The sequence below is a fragment of the Notolepis coatsorum genome (assembly GCF_963971535.1).
Source record: "Notolepis coatsorum genome assembly, chromosome: 1".
In the NCBI taxonomy this organism is placed as follows: Eukaryota; Metazoa; Chordata; class Actinopteri; order Aulopiformes; family Paralepididae; genus Notolepis; species Notolepis coatsorum.
The window spans coordinates 167,233,473-167,255,912 of record NC_140165.1 but is presented as its reverse complement, the minus strand read 5'-3'; the positions used below and the strand labels follow the sequence as shown (position 1 = coordinate 167,255,912).

General features: G+C 44.5%; 1 protein-coding gene across 4 annotated transcripts in view; it reads right to left on the bottom strand.

The window, feature by feature from the left end:
* The window catches only part of dna2 (DNA replication helicase/nuclease 2), a 137,118-nt gene that overhangs the window by 91,741 nt on the left and 22,937 nt on the right, over window positions 1-22,440 (bottom strand). For all 4 annotated transcript variants that reach the window (XR_014620191.1, XM_084323615.1, XM_084323616.1 and 1 more), the window contains exon 3: window positions 15,742-16,307. Coding sequence is in view for 3 of the 4 variants with exons in the window: in XM_084323615.1 (XP_084179741.1) it covers window positions 15,742-16,307 (566 nt within the window). In the remaining variant the exon portion in view is untranslated. The remainder of the gene's footprint in view (window positions 1-15,741; window positions 16,308-22,440) is intronic.

Below are 22,440 nucleotides of genomic sequence, written 5' to 3'. Positions count from 1 at the left end.
AACGTTTATATTTCACGATAATGTTGCCGTCTCTCTCTGCCAAATTTCTCAGTTATTCGCTTGATATAATTAATACAAATGTCCAATATAACTGAATTCGTTAGCTCATAAAAATGTGATTATAACACACTGCTGTTTATTAATGTCGGGCCGACTGCCCACAGACACCTATTTGATTTGCTCCAGCTGTCATCACCACTCTGTCTCCACTCTAAAACGCTGCTCTCCGCTTCTCTCCAATTCCTCCTGTCCTCTTTCATACTTTTATTGACTTTAGATTCACCTGACAGTTTCCCTGTTTTTAGCCAGCTCTGCATGTTGTAAGTGCCACAATCCCGCGCTGGTCCCGCGCTTTTGGCAGGAAGTTATTAATGCACTGGCTCGCGCTCGCTACCGTCATCGGCCCGCTGTTAAGCCCGCATATAGGAGACCTGAGGAGACAGACTCCATGCAGAGCGGAGCGCATCAGCACAGACGAAGCGCACCTCGCCCGAGACATTGTTTATTATTATTATTAAAACGTAAATTTTTTATTAAAACGTTTCTTGAATTTCATGATTTACACAGTGAAAATCCCCATTTGAAATAATGTATATTAGTTATATATTTATTAGTAAAATAACGCCATTAGCCTTTTCATGTCACGCACCACCTAGAGGTAGCTCGCGCACCACAAGGGGTGCGCGCACCACAGTTTGGGAACCACTTATCTAGGTGATCCAGTTCCGGTTTGTATAATACTAATACAGTTCCAATCATGTTGTTTATTGAGTTATGGCAACGGATCGATATGCACAGTGTCTGGATAGAGTCCGGACGGAATAGGGGACGGACTAAGCACTTCCGGCCACTTCCGGTTTTGGCAACGCGCCGATCGGCCACCAGGTGGCGGTATTGAAGCGTTGCAGAGTTGAGCGGAGTCCTACAACACCAGCAAAGACTCAGTGGGTGAAATGTGAATACCATGACGAAAATATGAAATATTGATCTCAAAGAGGCCGTGTCAAGTCAAGTCAAGAGTAGAGCTGCCGCGGTATTGATTATTTCCTTACCGCACAAATTTGCTAAATATTTCCTACCGCCGCGGTTATTACCGCACGCACACAATTTAAAAAAAAAGTTTGAATGCATTTTTTTTTTTAGTAGTAGTCTACTCTTTATAGCATATAGCCTGCCTCTAGTCTAAATGTCTATCTTTAGAGGATGACTTTGCAGCATGAATATTGTTTGGGATTCGGCAAGCACGCATTAGTTATTGAAAGTGAAACACGGATTCGAAGTTTCCCCTCTGGTCGTGCGCAGTTCACTCGGTGTCGGGGATCTTGCATCTTCAAATTCTCTTTCTCTTGAGACCCTTTATTTTCTCTCTTTTTCTCGTTCCTTGTTTCTTCCTTGTTTCTTGTTTGCATCTCTACTTTTTATTTCTTTTCGAGTCTTTATTCATCCGTTTTTTAACTGTTTCGACCAAGAGCTCGAGCACACGTGTGCTACTCGTTTCCTATCATACCGGAAGTCCGAAACCTCATTTCACCCATTGTATTGCGCGTCCTCTGTGGATACCAAACTGATTTGTGTTTACTTTTCCCCTCTTCCAGTTTTCACTGAGAGGTTTTGTTTGTTCCCTTGTTCTGTATATTAGTTTTGTGTCATTAAAACCCTTGGACTTGCTGCCATCTCCACTTGTCTGCAATTGGGTCCTACATACACCCCCACACCGTGACAGATATAAAGTCCTTTTCGGGAATAAATAAAGGTTTCAATCACTCCCCTAACCCCCCCGACCCTTTCTTATTATTATTACTATAAAGTTACTACTTTATAATAAAGGCATTCGTTTTGTGGCATTGACATTATATAGTTATACGTTCAATAACATCAGCGTATTTACCGGACCATAGCAAGCCAAGCAATACTCTATTCATATCTCAGTTCCTTTCTTTGCTCAGAGCGTGCCGAGTTGTCCCATTCTGCGGTCTGTTAATAAAGTTTTCAATCAGACAAGTGTATAGAACGAAGGGCTTTTATTATAACATTCGTTGCAGACAGTAAAATCATTATGTCTCGTTTAGTACTCCTGACGAGCGATGGTAGTCCACTCCGGCGGAGAGTTAAAGCTAACGTTATTAGCCGTGTTGTGATGAGCTGACATTCAGGACGTAAAAAACGAATACGCGCTTGCCGATTGGTGGTAACACACTGCATGACGCTACAACGTGTGACGCGTCTCTCTTCTGACCAATCAGTGGTCTGCAATGTTTCACGTGACTTTTCTGGTACCCAATAGGGTCGCTTGGAACCTCGACAGAGGAGTAGGGTATATCTGCAGAGCCGCAAGCCCAACGAGAGGAGGGTAATTTATTATTATTATTATTATAAAAAACAGCGGTGACGCGGTATTCAGCCTACTCTGCGGTGGCCGTGATGTAACAGCGATACCGCGGTAATGCGGTAATCGCGGCAGCTCTAGTCAAGAGTTTTATTTGTCACGGCATACAAGTATACAATGAAACGCGGGTGGTCTTGCCCGCAACGATGTGCAATACAGTAGTAACAACATAATATAATCCAATAAAACAACATTGTGTAATAAACAGGTAACATAGTAGGGCATATCGGTATTTGTACATAAGTTATTTACAGAGCATGGAGGACATGCTAGGTCCTTTGGTAGTGCAATACACTGTTACTGTTACTATACTATTTTTAAAGTGACCTTTCCTTAGTGGCCATAAGTGTGGGCGTGTGCAGCATGAGTGTGTGCTTGCTCATGTTAAAGTGGCTGCTAGTGTGCAAGCGTGTACAGCGTGCGTGTCGTGTGTGTGCTCATGTGTACTTGTGTGTGGAGAGTTCGGTGTTCTGTGGCACTCAGTGTTCAGTGTTCAAGGCTCTGATGGCCTGGGGGAAGAAGCTGAGCCGAAGCCTCTCTGTCCTAGTAGCTGGGGTTCGCAGGCGTCTGCCTGACCTCAGCAGCTGGAACAGGCTGTTGTTGGGGTGGTGAGGGTCTTTCATTATTCTGCAGGCTCTGGATTTGCACCTCTTTTTTTTTATCCACTTTTTCTCCCATTTTCTATGTTTTTCTCCCATCCCAATTTCGTATCATCCAATTCAACCCTCCCCTGTCATGAACGCTGTTTCTTGCCTCCCACAAGCCGGCAGCAATGTGGACTAAGTCATACATAGCACAAGTCCCCTCCGGTACTTGAGGTAACAGCAGTCGCATCTTTTCACCTGCGCAGCTCGATCTCTCAGTGGCGAGGAGTAACGCGTGGGAGGCTCACGCTGCCCCCGACACTTCCTGATTCTACTGCGCAGGCGCACCAACCGACCTGTAGGAGACGCGGTCCACAACGCCCAATCCCCACCCTTCAGTTTCCCTCCCCGTAATACGGCCAATGTGTATTACTGCGGACGACCAGCTAAACTGAAAACAATGTGGAGAGCTGGATTCGAACACGCGAACCCAGCGTCTCCACATTGGTGGCGAGTGCCTTGCCCACTACACCACCTAGCCGCCCTGGATTTGCACCTCTTGTTGTATAGAACCTGCAGGGGAGGTAGTGCAATACCCGTGGTACGCTCGGCTGAGCGCACCACTCTGTAGGGCCTTCTTGTCCTGTGCCGTGCTGTTTCCATACCAGGCAGTGATGTTTCCAGTCAAGATGCTCTCTACAGCTCCGGAGTAGAAGGACTGGAGTATCTTCCCAGATACTCTGAACTTCTTTAACTGTCTCAGGTGGTAGAGGCGCTGCTTCGCCTTTTTTACGACTGAGTCTATGTGTGTTGACCATGTCAGATCCTCTGAGATGTGGACGCCCAGGTACTTAAAGCTGCTCACCCTGTCCACGGTAGCCCCGTTTATCCTCAGTGGTGTGTGTGTCTCCTGCTGTCCTCTCCTATAATCCATGATCAGCTCCTTGGTTTTACCAATGTTCAGGAGCAGGCGGTTGTCCTGGCACCAGCGTTCCAGTACCTCAACCTCCTCCCGGTAGGCCTTCTCGTCGTTGTCCGAGATCAGCCCCACCACCACCGTGTCGTCTGCAAACTTCACTATGGAGTTGGAGCTGAACTTGGCCATACAATAGTGTGTGTAGAGTGAGTACAGCAGGGGGCTCAGAACACAGCCCTGGGGGGACCCGATGCTCAGGGTGATGGTGTTGGAGGTCTGACCCCCCACCCTGACCGCCTGGGGTCCTTCACTCAGAAAGTCCAGTACCCAGGCGCTCAGAGCGGAGCTCAGACCCAGCTCGATCAGCTTGTCCACCAGTCTGGTGGGGACTATAGTGTTGAACGCTGAGCTGTAGTCAATGAACAACAGTCTCACATAGCCCCCCTTCTGGCAGTCAAGGTGAGAGAGGGTGCTGTGCAGTACTTGGGAGACCGCGTCGTCAGTGGACCCGTTTGTCCTGTATGCAAATTGCATAGGGTCCATATCACTGGGGAGGGAGGCACAAATGTGATCCTTGACCAGCCTCCCGAAACATTTCATGGCCACAGAGGTGAGTGCCACCGGTCTGTAGTCATTGAGACATGTTGGGGAGGGTTTCTTCGGTACAGGGATGATGGTAGACATCTTGAAGCAGGCAGGGACCACTGACTCCGCCAGGGATTGATTAAATATGGCGGTGAACACAGGGGCTAGCTGGTTGGCACAGGACTTAAGTATGCGTCCTGTTATACCATCTGGGCCAGCCGCTTTTCTGGTGTTCACCTGCATAAATGCTCTTCTCACACTGTGTTCCGACAACGAGAGAGCGTCCCCGCCCCCCCCCCGTGGTTGCCTCCCCCCCTCCACAACAGCCGGCGCGCCAGTGACGTGACTAGCCGTTGAGCTAGCGGCGCAACTGTCTACACCAAACCGAGCGTAGAAAGAGTTGAGTTTGTCCGCGAGAGAGGCGTCGTCGCTCCCCATTGAGGGGGCGCTGACTTTGTAGTCAGTTATTGTCCTCAGTCCCCGCCATAAGCCTTGTGGCGTTTTGTGCCATTTGTGTCTCCAGTTTATCAGCATATGTCCGTTTTGCAAGTTTTACAGCCTTGCGCAGAGTATAGACTGTAGCCTTGTACTCCTCCATGTTTCCTGACTCTCTGCCCAGGTTGCAAGCAGTGGTGCGAGAGTTCAGAGCTGCTCCGATAGTACTGTCCACCCACGGTTTCTGGTTTGGGAAGACCCACACCTTTTTCATGGGGACAATACTGTCAGCGAGTGTTGTAATGAAGCACACAACGCTATCCGCGAACTCGCTGACGTCACTGGCGCTTCCTTGAAACATATTCCAGTCCACATCCGCGAGCGTGTCCTGAAGCGTGGCCTCTGATTGGTCGGTAAATTTTTTTGTCTCACGTGACACGACAGCGTCACGTGATCTTTGTTTGTAAGCGGGGAATAACAAGATGGAGTCGTGGTCGGATGAGCTTGTAGCCCAGTCAATGGTTGAGCCGCTACAGCCTTGTAGCCGGCTCTGAACGGGGTGTAACAGTGGTCGAGTGTGTTTCCTCCCCTTGTGGAGCAGGCGATGTGTTGAAAAAAGGACAGCATCACTTTTTTCAAATTGGCCTGATTGAAATCACCAGCTACGATCATCGCCGCGTCTGGATGTTTAATTTGATGTTTGTTGAGATGATCGTGTAGCTCCGCCAGCGCCCTGCCGGTGTTCGCTTGTGGAGGGATATATACAGCGGTCATGATGACCGCAGTAAACTCTCGGGGGAGGTGGAACGGACGGCACAGAATTGAGAGATGTTCCATGTCTGGGGAGCATGAGCGTGAGAGAACATGCACCTCTTTGGGATTAACCCAGCCATTGTTCGTGAGGAGACAGACCCCACCGCCGACGCTCTTGCCGGAGGCTGCCGTGCGATCCGCTCGTAGGACGGTGAAGGAGTCCGAGGGAGAGATGCTGTGGTCCAGAGTCGCTGGCTTGAGCCATGTTTCCGTAAAACACATGATGTTAGCGTCTCTCACCTCACGTTGGAAGCGGACCCTCGCTCTCAGATCATCCATCCTCCCCTCCAACGAACGTGCATTCGTCAGAAAGATGGATGGAATTGCTGGGCGGTAAGCAGATCTTTTTAACCTCAGTCTTATTCCTCCACGTTTCCCTCTGTGTCTCTTCCTGACGGTTCCTTTGTCTTTGTTGTCCTCGTTGTCCCACCTGATCTCCGGTGGCCATTCTAGGCATAAAGTAGGGCTGGGCGATATGGCCTAAATATGATATCACGATATTTTCTGACCTTTCGGCGATACACGATACACATCACAATGTTTTTCTTTTTTTCCCCAAACAATTCATTATGAGGCTTACCAAGACAGTATTTAAGTTTGCAAGCTAACATTAAAGACAAAATAAAATACCCATGCATTTAGCATTTTTATATTATATATTAGATTTAGATTATTGGATTATTAGATTATATATTGCATATATTTAGCAATGAGATATTATATGATTTAGATATGAAATATGATTAATTGAAAATGGGGGACGCTGATGTAAACAAGACGAAAGTCTTTCTCTGGTCTGCATCCCCTTAACACCGTACAGGCTTTTAAATCACTCTTGAAAACCTACCTGTTCTCCTTGGCCTTCTTCCCTACTTAACCACCACTAGACCCCTGGCCCTTCTATCCTCTTTGTTTTACTGTGTCCTACCAGTTTTTATTACTTTCATTGCTTTATTATGTTTTTTTTCTTTCTTTTAATCTTATACCTTGCCTCACACTAATTTGTTTTTATCAACTTGCTTGTGAAGCACTTTGGTGTCAGCTGCCGCTGCCTGGAAATGTGCTATACAAATAAAACTGACTTGACTTGACTTAACAATTGTATGTATTGAGCTGTACTGTACCCATTCTGCAATATGTTAATAAAGTTATCAATCAATCAATCAATCAATAGCATTTTAATGAAACTACTGTATATTTGTATGTCTCTAAATGTTTTGATTAATTGAAAATGGAGGACCCTTATGTAAAAAAGCCTAAAGTATTTTTCTGGTCTTCATCCTCCAGTCAGTCCACTGTTGTATTGAGCTGTACTGTATTGTACCCATTCTGCAATCGTTAATAACGTTTTCATTCATTCGATCATTCAGCCGGCAACAGAATAATTTTGATTGACAGTCGAGTCTGCCAATTACGTCAAACCGCTTGCACCCGCCCTGCTGTTCTTAGCACCAATCGGCAAGCGCTATTATTTTTTTACATTCCTGAATGCCCTCCATTGATTTTGACGAGAGCTCAGCTCAACGACAACAACAACAGCTCACCGCAGCCGACGAGTGATTACCAGCGCACCGCAGCATGACAACGAGGCATAATGATTTTACTGCAACAAATGTTATAATAAAAGCCTTTCCATACATCTGTCTGATTGAAAACTTTATTAACAGACCGCAGAATGGGCATGCACAACTCGGCACGGGCTGAGATATGAACAGTAACGCTTGCTATCTATGTCGTCATCGGACGTTGCTATGTTTGGGTAAATACACTGATGTTATTGAACGTGTAACTATATAACGTGTAACTATATAACGTTAATGCCACAAAACGAATGCCTTTGTTCATCATAAGTACTAACTTTGATGCAGTAGTGTGTGTGGGGGGCGACGTTGTTCAAAAGTTTGAACGGGCGTGGACCAGATTGATGCGACACAATCCTCTTGGGCAAAACATCACGATATCCACGATACGTTAAAAAAGTGTATCGTTGGAACTTCCGGTATGAGAGCAGACGGGTAACACACGTGCGGTAGAGCTCCTGGTCAAATGAGCGAAAAAACGGATAAAAAAGGACCCGAAAAGTGATTAAAAATGAAAATACACACGAGAAGTAAGGAAGAGACAACGATTGTGAAGGAAAGAGAAATGGAGAACACACGAGAAGAGGAGAATTTGAAGAAACAGAGTCCCCGAAGCGAAGCCGAGAAGAGACAGGCGGAAGAAGGGGGAGGTCCCGCTGAGGCAGACACGGTAATGCCAGGATGGGCCGTGGTCATGCAGGCCGGGATATTGGAGAACATAACAGCGGCGATAAAACTGAACACGGACACGATAAGGAATGATATTGGGAAGTTACGGGAGGAATTGAGGAAGGAACAGGAGGACTTCAGAGGTGAAATGAATACAGAACTCAAAAGGGTGGATGAGAAGATGGCGGAACAGGACAGAAACGTGACCGAGTTACAGACTAGGACGGCTCACGCGGAGGAATGGAACACAGAGATACACGAGGTATTAACATGTGCGATTCAAAAACAAGAACAGATGGAGACAAAGATATCGGACATGGAGGGGAGGTCACGGAGAAATAACATCAGAATATGGGGATTGAAAGAAGGAGTCGAAGGGGAATCGGTGACCCAATATGTAGAAAAGCTTATCAAAGACCAATTGAAGGAGACGGGACTGGAAAAAAATGGAGATTCAGAGGGCCCACAGGGCGTTGGCTCCGAGACCGAAACCGGACAGACCTCCGAGAGCGGTGATTATTAACTTTCTGAGATTTGAGATTAAGGAATTGATACTCAGAACCGCGTGGACCAAGAAGATAGAAATCGAAGGGAAAAGACTATCGTTTGATCAGGATTACTCGACAGCGGTAGCAATAACACGCAGGTCCTACGCGGGACTGAAGAGAATTCTGAAAGAATTGACCTCGCTAAGGATTCACTGGAAGGAAGGGACGGTGACGTACGCGACGGCGCGGGAGGCGGCGCAGGAGATGAGACGACGGGGGATGCAGATGGCGGAGGACGGAGAAGGAAGGAGACAGGAGGACCAGACGCGGAGCCTGCAGCAGAGATTGGAGGGGGCACGCAGATGGACCAGAGTAGGAGACCGAATCCAGGGAGAGGAGGGAGGAGAGAGGAGAAGGCCGAGGTGAGACTTGACAGACCGAAGGCGGAGACGGACGAGGAGGCCAGAGACGGAGAAGGAGGGGAGAGGAGGCGGGAGGAGGCGGGAGGAGGCGAACGGATGAGTACACGCACAAGAGATTGAAAAAACTATCCAAATAGAGACAAAATATAGAAACTGAAATAACATTATGCATAAACACACATTCCCAGGTAGAGGCAGGATATAGGAATGAACATAACGTATACATGGACACATAATACACATGCTGATGGAGGAAATAAATGGAGATATAACTAGGTATGATAGACGGGACACAGAACATACTGAAACAAATACATAGACACACGCTGCGAGTAACACAGTTGGAAGGGATTAAGGGGATAAATGGACATCACATAGAAAATAGAGGGGAGGAAAAGAAAGTAAAAAGGGGTACACAGAAGACACCACACACGGGTTTGGGAGGAAGGAGGGACATTGGAACATATGAGACACATTGAGAGGGACCTAGGAAATGGGGGTCTTTGGTCAGAATGAAGGACAGGGCGCTTTTGACCAGGAGCTCGAAAGCAAAAAAAAACAGTAAGAAAGCTGGACAAATATGACGAGCGGTTGGGGGTAAAGGCTTCAAACCCCCAAGCCGTCAGGAGGAGGCCTCTCACTAGGAGAGCAATTACTCCTCACCCACCAGCAGGGGACAGGGGGGGACACAGGGACCCCCCGAACGCCTTGGGAGCACTTTATGTAAAGTTTATGTTTTTTATTTATGTTAATCATTATATGTATTCGGTGAAGAGAGCGGAGGCTCCAACCGGAGGGGGGAATGAATGTGACATGGGGGGGACTGACAGACGAAAGAAGAAAGATGACAATGGTTAAAGGTATAAAAATGATGTCGTTAAACGTTAATGGAATGAATAATGCGATAAAGAGGGGCAAAGTGATGTTGAAATGTAAAAAAAGTGAGATGGAAGTGATTTTTCTGCAGGAGACACATTTGGTAGCACAGGATCATGAGAAACTGAAGAGATTTGGATATGAAAATGCATACTATAGTTCCTTTAAACGGAACCTGAGGAGAGGAGTAATCACGTTAATCAAAAACAGTCAAATTTGAATTGATCAAGGAAGTAAGAGACAAGGAGGGAAGGTTTGTTCTGGTGAAGGGGAAAATGGAGGGCCAAATGGTTACGTTAGTGAATGTTTATGCACCCCCAGAGAGTGAGAGGGATTTATATGAGACCATTTTTGATATGATAGTGATGGAACTAGAAGGGATATTGATATGCGCGGGAGATTTTAATGTAGTACTGAATCACGACCTAGACACCACGAGTACTAGAAAAGGACGAGCACCCATCAGTAGATATATGAATATTCAGATGATGGAAATGGGAATTACAGATGTTTGGAGGGGGATGCACGCCATGGACAGGGAATACACACATTACTCACACCCACACGTGACATATGCGAGAATAGACTATTTTTTGATGACGACGGGGGACAGTTACAGGGTACGGGAGAGCAGAATAGGAGTAGCGGACATATCGGATCACAGTGCCATATATCTGACAGTAGATCTAGAAGGGAGACGGAGGAACACGATCTGGAGACTAAATGTAGGAATACTAAATAACAAGGGGGTGGTGAGTCAGATCAAGGAGGAGATAGCCAGGTATAAGGAGGAAAATGACAACGGGACGGTAGACCCGAACATTCTATGGGACACACTGAAGGTGGTGATAAGGGGGAAATTGATGGAGAAGACAGCAATGCTGAAGAAAGCCAGAACGGAGACATATCACAATCTGATAGGGAAGCTGAAGGATCTAGAGGGGAGACACCAGATATCAAAAGAACAGGGAACGCTCGGAGAAATCAAAGAAGTAAAGGCCAGGATAAATAGGGAATTATTGACGGAAATAGAAAAGAAAGCGAGGTTCATGAAACAAACATACTATGAAGGGGGACCAAAAGCGACCAGACTGTTGGCAAGGAGAATTAGGACGCAACAGAAGTTGAACACGATACACACAATAAGGGATACAAAGACTAATGAAATATTGAGAGACCCAGCGGAAATAGAGAAGACATTTAGAGAATACTATGAGAAACTATACACACAGCCAAAAGCAGCGGGAGAAGAGGAAATAGAAGCATATCTGGAGAAGCTAGAGCTACCATCGATAGGGAAAGAACAGAATGAAGAATTAAATAAAATAATTACGGAACGAGAACTGGAAGAGGCAATTAGTAGAGCTAAAAACAACAAGTCTCTGGGGAGCGACGGATTCCCATCGGAATTCTACAAGACATTTAGAACTGAATTAGCGCCCATGTTAGGGGCGGCGTTCAGACACACAATGGAAGAGGGAAAAATGCCCCCCTCGTGGAAGGAAGCCATAATCACCACGATACCGAAGGAAGGAAAGGATAGAGAATTATGTAGTAGTTTCAGACCTGTGTCCATACTCAACGTGGATTACAACATGTATACATCGATAATATCAAAGAGATTTGAGACGTTTATGCCAGACATTATAGATGAAGATCAAACTGGATTTATTAAAGGGAGACAGACACAGGACAACGTGAGAAAGACATTACACATAGTAGAGGAGATACAAAAACAAGGAGGTAGCGCGGTACTGATTAGCCTAGATGCAGAAAAAGCATTAGACAGTGTGAGCTGGACATTTTTATATAAAACATTGATGAGGTTCGGACTGAACGGGAGGGCAATGAAGATGATCAAGGCGCTATATCAAGAACCGACAGCGAGGGTTAAGGTGAATGGCAGCTTGACAGATAGAATCAGATTAGAGAGGGCTACCAGACAGGGATGTTGTCTCTCACCGACGCTCTTCGCCGTTTTCATAGAACCACTGGCACAACTGATCAGACAGACGAGGACATTAAGGGAGTAAGGATAAAGGGAACGGAATATAAACTAGGCCTATTTGCGGACGACGTGATAGTATACATGAGGCAACTAGACAAGAGCTTCCCGGCACTGATGGATCTACTGAAGGAATATGGCCACTACTCAGGTTACAAACTAAACGTGACAAAGACACAGACCTTAGCATGGAACTATACCCCAACGACGGAAATTAGGGAACAGTACGGGATAAGATGGGACATGGACAAGATTAAATACTTAGGGGTGAACATCACGAGAGGGGTGGAGAAACTATATGAGGCGAACTATACACAGATAAATCAGAACATCAAGAGAGACTTAGAGAGATGGACAGTAATGCCCTTGGACTTCAATTCAAGAATAGAGGTCATTAAAATGAACATACTATCAAGGTTACTGTACCTATTCCAGTCACTACCAATACAAATACCACAGAATCAATTCAGGGAGTGGGACAGACTGATATCGAGGTTCATATGGGCGGGGAGAAGACCACGGGTCAGATATAAAACACTACAACTACCAAAGGAAGAGGGAGGGATGGCAGTACCCAGCCTACAAGATTATTACTATGCAGCACAACTGAGAGCAGTGACGTGCTGGTGTAACGACAGATATGAGGCAAGATGGAAAGACATTGAAAAAGAAGGGGAGGGATACAAGGTACAAGCTCTGGTGGGAGATAGGGAACTATTTAAAGAAAAAGAGGGACTATTAGATCGAATCACCAAATGCACCTTGACCATATGGAACAGAGTAATAAAAACACACAAATTGGAGAAGCAGTCAGGGGTCCTGAGATGGGTAGCACATGACAAGAGATTCAAACCAGGGAGGTTAGACCATGGATTCAGAAGGTGGGAGAGGGGGGGGGGCAACAGCGATATGCAAAATGATAGAGAAGGGGGAAATGCAGACACTACAAAAATTAAAGGAGAAATTTGGACTAGAAAACAGGGACCACTTCAGATATCTACAGGTTAGAGACTACTACAACAAAGAAATAAGGGGGGCCAAAGACGAAGAACAGAATGGAATAATAAAGATGATAGTATGGGCATACGAAGGGGGGCAAGGAAGAGTAATATCAGCAATATACCGGGCTATAATGAACAGCAAGGGACACACGACCGATTACATAAGGGAGAAATGGGAGAGAGAGCTAGAGATAGAAATAACAGGGAAGGAATAATGGGGGAACATATGCGAGGTACAACATTCAACAACAGGATCGAGGATATGGAAAGAGTTTGGATGGAAAAACATAATCAGATTCTTTATAACCCCAGAACTGAAGGGAAAATATGCACAAACACAAAGAGCTTGCTGGAGGATGTGTGGGAAGGAGGGGGAAAATCACACGCACATATTCTGGGGATGTCAGAAGCTGAAGGGGTATTGGGAGGAGATAGGGGAGGCAATGATCAGAATACTAGGATACGGATTACCACAAACAGGACTGGTGCTTTACTTAGGAGACCTGACACACGAGGGAATACAAGGGGGGGGACAAATATTTAATAAAGATAATGTTGATAGCGGCCAGAAAAGCAATAACGAGACTGTGGTACAAGGAAGACCCACCGACAATAGCACAATGGGTAGGAATAGTGGAAGAGATACAGGATATGGAGAGGATAACACACATGCTGAGGCTACAGGAAGAGAAATTTGGGGAAAGATGGGGAAAGTGGGAGGACTATAAGGGGAACGAAAACGACATCACAGAGGAAGAAACAAATGCAACACAAGAGGGAGAAGGGTAAAGGAGGAAAGATGTTCAAGGAGGGTCTCTGAACCCATGTCACACATTTTTGCTTTAGTTAGTATTTTCTATCTCTACCATTTGGGTAGGACGATTGCTTTATGTTTTTTCAATTTATTATTTATGTCTGTGGAACTTTTGCTTAAGTCGGTATTTATTATTTCTGTTTTTGGGTATTACATTTTTTTTCTTTATTTTTTTTCTTTATAGTTTGTCTGTTTAACGGTGTTGTACATTATGTCTATATAATATGTACCTGGAAGACCGACTGAGATGACAATAATATTCAAATATGATGTTGTTTGTAAGCTTGTAATACAAAAATGCAAATAAAAATTGAGTTTAAAAAAAATTAAAAAAAGTGTATCGTTAATGAACTGTACCCGATATTTATATAATATCGTCATATCGCCCAGCCCTAGCATAAAGTGTCTCCAAACTCCTCTTTGAGTCCGGAGTTTAGGTCCATAAGTGTCTGGCGGTCATATGACGTACCCGCCAGTGATGTTTTAATAAAAAAAGTAGAAAAAAAACAAACATAATAGCTAAAAGTGTGCACAATCGTCGCGGAACTAAACCAGAGGCGACTGACCGGGGTTGCGCCATCCTCATCAGAACCCGTCATTGGCAGATTACGCATGGCGAGGAATGACGTGTAAACACGTCATCGGCGGAGAAAGGGTTAACAATTGTGTGTATTGAGCTGTACTGTATTGTACCCATTCTGCAATCTGTTAATAACAATCAATCAATCAATATTTAACAGATTGCAGAATGGGTACAATACAGTACGGCTCAATACACACAATTGTTAAGGGGATGCAGACCAGAGAAAGATGTTTGTCTTGTTTACATCAGGGTCCCCCATTTTCAATTCAGTGACATTTATGACATACAGAACATTTATGGCATATGGACATACAGGTATATAGTAGTTACATTTGTGACATATACGATATGCAAATATACAGTACTGTTACCCAGAGATCCTGACAGAGTATATACATATGATGGGTAGGAGACTGTACATTAGGAGGGGGTGGGTGGGTGGGAGAAAAAAGATACATACGGTGGGGAGAAAATATATACATACGGTGGAGAGGAGACAGTCTACACAGATACACCTGTGTGATGTTGCTACGGAGTTAAGCTAATAAAGGATACTCGTCACAACCACAGCAGAGGACTCACGTATTTGTACTGTGAAGTAACACGACAATGACAAATGTGTTGTTTCTGTTTATCTTTTTGACATAGTTAACATAGTTAACTCACCACTACAGCCCCCAGTAGCCTAGCCAGTCTCTTGAAACACTGCTATCTTCAAACTTCCATTCCTCTCGAAACGTTCTTTTGTTGGGTGGTGCCGCTCATCCTTTTAGTCTGAGAACACCGAGGTGTGTTTTCTTTTTAGTGGCCGGCTTACTCCTTCCATTTAACCGACGCTATTAAGCTAACGTTAGCTAAACGGTATAGCAGGCGTGCATAACGTTAGTGCAATAACATTTTCATATAACAGGCTGACGGACTCCGGTAGAGCCGTCGCGCCTCCGCTTACCCTTCAATAAGCTTTGTGGTCCGGGCATAAATGTGTCCATAAATCCATTTATTTAGATCCAACACTGTCTGCGATTATTATACATTTCCAACGACAAACTATTAGCTAATCCTGTCTCTCGAGTCGCTGCGTCCTGCCATTGCTTGTGCTTGGCGCAGCCGCACCGTGATAGAAAGAAAATGCCCTTTTTCATGATATTTGACGCCTCTGATTGGCTCAATTTTGTTTCAATCTGTATGCATCTACAAATCATATTATACCAGGTAGCCAATTCCGTCAGACTGCAAATCAAATTGACGGAACTCCAAATCAAATTGACGGAAATCCGTCTGGAGACGGAACGCTTTAATGCCTGAGTTTGGGTGCTTCCGAGTAATCCCAGGAAAAGACGCGATAATAGCGTTTTAGTGAAATCCACTTATCACGTTGTCATTTTTCGCCTGATTATCTAATCATGCTGAAATCAACGCTAGATTATCGTTATTATCCTTCCTCATGCAAGAATGAAATGTGGTTTAGACCGGCGCCCCCCCCCCCCCCCTCGCCACCAACGGCAAGTATACTTGTTGTTGGCGTTCAAAGGATGGCGCCCAATAACGAGTATAATCGTTGTTGGCGGGGAATGAGTCAATTACCTGGAGGGCTGGTAGGGCCGCCCTCTGACTGAAACGGGCTTCAGTGATGTCTTCAATCCCTGACCCTCTGACCCCACGCACGGACCAATTGACTGCAAGCACTCATCTAGGAAGTGGTCTGTGGGGAGGCAGGGCTTGTTTGCTGGTGGGTGGGTGGTTCTGGGCCTCTTGGTGTTGTGTGATTCGTCAGAGGGACTGAGGAGCCTCTTAACAGAAACACTCTTCACCTCCTCTCCGTTCTCCCTCCTGTCTCCCTCCTCTCTCCTCCTCAGACTAGCTCCTCTGGAGCGGGGGCTCCTACAGAGGGGGGAGCCATGCTCCGTCTTCCCCGGGGCCTCTGTGCTGGGCTGGGGGGCCTGGGGCCCAGGGGGTGAGGAGGCAGGTCTGATCTGGCTGTCGGGAGTCTCTGGGACTGACAAGAGCAGCTCAGGAGGGGAGGATGTGAGGTGGTTCTCCAGGACCCCCAGGACACTCCTCTTGGTGGGGGAGGTGGGAGGGGAGGAGACAGCGCTTTGGAGGGGTTTGGTGAGAGAGACTTGTGGTGGTCTGGTGGAGGATGGTGACTCCTAAAACCAACAGAGACCACATGAGTCAGCCTGCCATGAGCCAGTTACTCACTCACTCAACCAGTTACATAATCAGTCAGTTAGTATGTTATTTTGTCAGTCAGCTACTTAGCCAATCAGTCAGTACTCAAAAAATAAAAAATAAAGCATTAACTCATTAATTGCCAAACCCGAGATAAGTCGGGTTAACTCGACATGTGTTGCCTGCCAGACCCGAGATATCTCGGGTTTTGGTCGTTTATTCGATATTTTTATTCATTATTCATCCAGGGACCTTGGTGTTACCATAGGGAATTAGTCTGAGATCGCCAAAGTGCAATACCGGCCGCATCCAGCTAGACGGCGGTATCGAGCACCCTTTGAAACCTTGTATCTTGGCCTGTGCAACGGTCAAATGTCACCGGGCTCACTTCTTTTTGTCGGGCGAATGGAGCGGTTATAACGATCGGATTGAGAAGCGTCGAATGCTCCCGATGCATGATGTGTGGTGGATTATGTTGGCGACACAATCGACACCAATACTGGGACTCACGATCAGATAATTGGAATATTCTTTTTGGGGTACATCCTAGTGAAGGTAAGGGCTATATGATATCAATCCTGCGTTGATCCAACCATGTCTTCACCCCGATCGCAACATATCTGTGTAACGTTACTCCACAACGTATGCCGTTGGTGACGATCAAAGCATCAAAAAACGACCCCCCCCCCCCCCTTTTCATGCATTCATGATGAAACATAATACCTATGATATAGATTTGATTTGGGAATAATAGCGTGTACAGGCAAAAAACTGCAATGTTTATAGTAGAATTGGCGTATATGGCTATTACTCAGCCTTTCGGGAATTACCCCAGACCACGCTATAACCATACTTATATTCACCACGGTATAACATGGGAACATATGGATGAAGAAATTAATTCTTTCACATATTGAAAGATAGATAGGTGGTGGTGATGTCAAAGTCAAATGGGCCATAGTATTGTATCCATAGCTATAATATAGAATATAGTTATAGCTCTACAAACAAGGTGACACACTCCTATCTTTTAAAGCGTGGCATTGGTATGACGGGCCCCGTCTAATAGCTGGCAGTCAATGAGTTAATTTAAGCGACAAGAAGCACCGACCATGGACCAAGTAATCAACCAACCTTATAGAATAGAAATGTTTTACATATACCAGGAATTTGTCCTCTGCATTTGACCCATCCTACCGTAACTATTAAGGAGCAGAAGGTAGCCACGTGGCCGGAGAGCAGTTGGGTTAAGTGCCTTGCTCAAGGGCACTTTAATTGTGGCATTGAAGTAGGGGAGAGCGTTACTCATTTACTTCCTGTTTCCTGGCGGTCGGGGGGGATCAAAGTGTAACTTTAGGAGGGATGCCCCGATCACGTTTTTTGCCACCGATACCAATCACCGATCTTCTATGAGCCATATCAGCCGATACACTGCTGATACCAATCGTTTTGGTTTTGTTATAGCAGCTGGCAGTATTATACAGGGCTCTACAGTGCGACCATATTGCTCGCATATGCCCCTAGAAATATAAATATGTGTGTGCGAACCGGAAAAATCAATTACTTGCACAGTGTGCGAGTGAAGATTACAGCCTCAGTCGTGCTTTTTTCTCCGCTGATAATCGTTCAAAAACTAGAAGTCCCACATTGCACTCAAGCCAACGGTCCAATCACAGTAGAGTGACGTGACTGGTTTCAAGAAAAAAAAAAAAAGGAAATGACCAATCGGAAGCTCTCATTTTCTCTTTTACTTCCTGAAAGTCCGCCATTGCGATATGCGAGCGTTTTCCGAGACAGTAACTTATTCTAGTCTTACCAATAGCAATAGATTTTAGAACACCTAGATTTATCGATAGCAATAGTAATATAACGTTAATGCAACTAAACAAATGCCTTGCTTTGTTAATCATAATGTTGATGCAGTAGCGTATGTCGTTGTGTTGGCTGTAACCGACATGAGAATAGCATAACACTGTGTACACATTACAATTGCGATAATCGATTCTAACATTTTCAAATCGATGCAGTTGAATTTTCCCCTTAGGATCGATGCATTGCGATGCATTGTTACACCCCTACACCAAAGTCACTGGCCCACTGTGCGTGTGTGTATGTGTCATAATGTGTGTGTGCTAACTTGGCTAGAGTTATCAACAGCAGAGGTGGGTGCAGGCGGTGTGACGTAATTGGCAGAATCTACTGTCAATCAATGGTCTACCTGACACGCAAACTCATAAACAATGTTTCTCTACTGGAGGTGTACAGTATTTCAATAGGCAACCCTGAAAGGATTATTTTTCTAGAAGAGCAACACTAGCCAAAACATAGGCATTGTATGCATAAAAGGGGCAAAAGCTAAAGTTAAGTGACTTACTTTTGTAGCAGTAGTTTGATTTGATAGTTTATTTGATAGTTTATTTGATAGGGACAGCACATGTTAATGAACATCAAGTACAAAATACAAAATGTAAACATGCAGGGTTGTAGCAAGAGCTAATTTACACCAGGAGACAGCAAAACTCTTTCAATAAATAAATAGCCTGCTTAGGGTAAAGCATGATGACAATCAATGATAAAAACAACAATAAAAACAAGAAACTAGTTACATAAACTAAATCAGATTTTAAATGATCACAGTTCTGGTTTGCCTTAAGATGCAGTTTAAGATGGGTTTTGATTAGGGCTGACCTTCGAATGTTTTTTTGGCAATCGAAGCTTCGGGGCCGAGCTTCGATTTTAATTCGAAGCTTCGAATAAAAAAGAAATTAATTAATTTTTTTTATATATATATATATATATATTTTTTTTTTATCTTATGTTGTGGGACTTGTACAGCACTTTGGTAAACTTTGTTGTTTTTAAATGTGCTCTATAAATAAAGTGGATTGGATTAATGAATTAAGTAGCCCCTTTCGTGACTGTGACGCAGCCAACACAGTGTGATTTAATTCAAAGTGGATCGCTGTTGTCGTTTGAACAACTTCAGATTTCATGGGAACTACCAATCCCCCAAATCAAGAATGTTTAAGATGAATGAAGTAAGATTTTTGATTATTTGAAATATGGCCTGTGTAGACTAAACTATGCACAGAATTATGTCAGTCTACAAGGTCCGACAATGTAGACCTTGTAGACTCCACTACAGACCAATTATCAGTGAATGTTCATGCATTTTTAAGAAAGGCTACTTCCACAAAAAAACAAAGAACTAACCAAAACATCTCAGTAGCACCTTATCTAAATGTTCTATTTCATATATGGAGATTCATATTTATTTATGTATTGCATGCATTTCTACATTTTATTTCCCATTTTGTTTATTCATCCCAGTATCTTTCTTTCTTATGTGTGGAATTCTACAAGGCATTTACATTCACATTTACATTTAGCTGACGCTTTTATCCAAAGCGACTTACAAGTTCTGTACGACAGGTCATCAGGAAGGATACAACTCTATCAGCTGAGTAACAATATTCATCAAAGTGTTGCGTGTTACAGTGTAGGTTAGTTTATTAGGACAAGTGCATGACAGTAAGGTTAGTTAGGGTTAGATTTATTTTATTTCAGATAATGGTTGAATAAGTGAGTCTTTAGTCGACGGCGAAAGATTGGACGTGATTCGGCTGTCCTAACTGGGGTGGGTAGTTCATTCCACCATTGTGGGGCAAGGACTGAGAATAGGCGTGTAGGTGGTGTATATGTATTTGAGGATGATATCCTTCAAACAGGCAATAGTGATGATATAATTTGGGCAGTGCTGAGCTGGGTTACTTTCCTCCAGTGTATTTGTCCCCCGGCCCCACCCAATGGCCCCATGCAAACACACACACACAGAAGTAAAAACAAATAAAAAAAAGATTTTTTTCTTTTTTTTCTTTTTAAACTTCTATTTTTTTTTTAATGTTCGAAGCTTGTGCCATCGAACGAAGCTTCGAAGCTTCGAAGTATTTAAGACAGCCCTAGGCGGTTAGGTGGCCGAGCGGAGATTGCGTTCGTCACCAGCCCCGGAGCTGTGAGCTGGATTCGCCTGTTCGAATCCAGCTCACAGCTCCGGGGTTGTCACCAGCTTGGCTGGCCGTCTGCACTAATACAATTGGCTGTATTAGAGGGTGGGAGAAGCTGGCGGGGTGGGTCCGGGTCGTTGTAAACAGCGACTCCTACAGTTCGGTCGGGGCGCCTGCTAAGCGCGGATTGGACTTGAGGGGGATAGTGTGGTCCTCCCACACGCTACGCCCTCTCAATGAGAATCCGCGCTGCCAGGTGAAAAGAAGCGGTGATTGGCTGGACGTGTGTCGGAGGAAGCACGTGGTAGCCTCCACTCTCCCAGATGATCCGACTGTGGGGGGTAAGTGCGCAGCGACCAGGAAGGGACTGGGAATTGGCATACGACTAACATTGGGATGGGAGAAAATCGGAGGAAAATGGAGGGGGAAAAAGACCAAAAAAAAAAAAAAAAAAAAGACAGCCCTAGTCTTGATTCTGTGGGGCACTCTCTAATCACAACTGGTAGGCTATTCCAGTAGTTACCACCTTTAACAGAGAACACAGTTTTAGCAAAGGTAGTATACCAAAAGGGCACCTTACAGTCCCCTCTACTGATGGCCCTGGTGGTAATGCCAGTGTCTCCTTTTTGTTCAATGTCACCGCCTTTCTTATTAGGCCTAGTTGTTGGCTACAACTTTGCCACAGTAGGCATTAATCACTTAATAGTTCAAATGTCTGTGTCCCATTCCCGTTTGCACATGCAGATACACACACACGCACACAGTGGGCCAGTGACTTTGGTGGTATGTGCTATTGCACAGATGTGTGTCCCGTTCCCGTTTGCACATGCACGCACAGTACAAATATACATTTATAAAAAATAAAAAATAAAATAAAAAACTGTTACTTGAAATATTTTCACTGTGCTCCTAAATATTTTTGTGTGCTCCTAGATTTCTTTGTGTGCTCATAATTTTTTTCATTTAGGAGCACATGTGCTCCTTGGGAAAAAGGTTAGCGTAGAGCAGGGTTAGAAATTAACATTTTTTTTCAAGGGCTTTTTTTGCCCCCCTTAATTGCTTTTCGGGGGCTTTTTTTTGTATTTCGGGGGCACAACATTTTTATAATGAAAATTAACATAAAGATTATAAAACATTCTTGACACTTTTTTTTACAGTCTTCGTCCCTATGTTTGATAACGTAATGTTAATGTCTCCATATATAGGGCTCTACGCTAACCTTTTTCCCAAGGAGCACATGTGCTCCTAAATAAAATGTTAATAAATCAAATCTAAATACAAATTTAGGAGCACACAGAAATTTAGGAGCACAGTGACAATTGTTCAAGTAACACACACACACGCACACGATGTGTGACATCATGGCTTGGTTTCATGTTTTGAGGTACCTTCAATTATCTGTAATTATTACATGGCGTTTTCACATTCGCCGAAATGCTTGCTTGTGATTGGTCAATAGCCCCCCGACTGCGGTCATTATTTTTCAATAATGACCGCAGATTTTTCAATAATGACCGCAGAGCGCAGCTGTTCGCAATCAAGCCCACTGACACACACTGTTTCAGTGCAATTAGACACTGCCGTGCCGGCGATGACAGGGGGCGGAGCGACGAGCGGAGCAGAACACAGCGGAGCCAGAACACAGAGGCTGCCCGCGATAATAATAATCACTTTATTTGGGCTGACAGAGCCACAGAACAACTGCGATTTGTCAAATGAATTAGGTATATTGTTAGTAAGTTAGCCATGTAATAAGCGGGATAATGTATAGCCTACTCGGTCATTGTCGCAAAATAATTGACCTTCACTACGTTTAAAACACCTCGGCGCGGCGCCTCGGTATTTTAAACTCTGTGTCGGTCAATTATTTTGCGACAATGACCTCGTAGCCATACATTATCCCTTACATAATACATACATACTCTATCTAAATAGATTAAATATTATTGTCCCTGAGTGAGGGCAAGTTGTGTTGTTGTCTTGATATAATAACCGGTTGCCTCTGGATCAATGAATGTCTAATATTGAATAATATTATTAGATATTTTATTTTTAACATCCCTAATTCCAACAGTCAAGAGGCTTGTTTCAAATTGATGAAAAACCC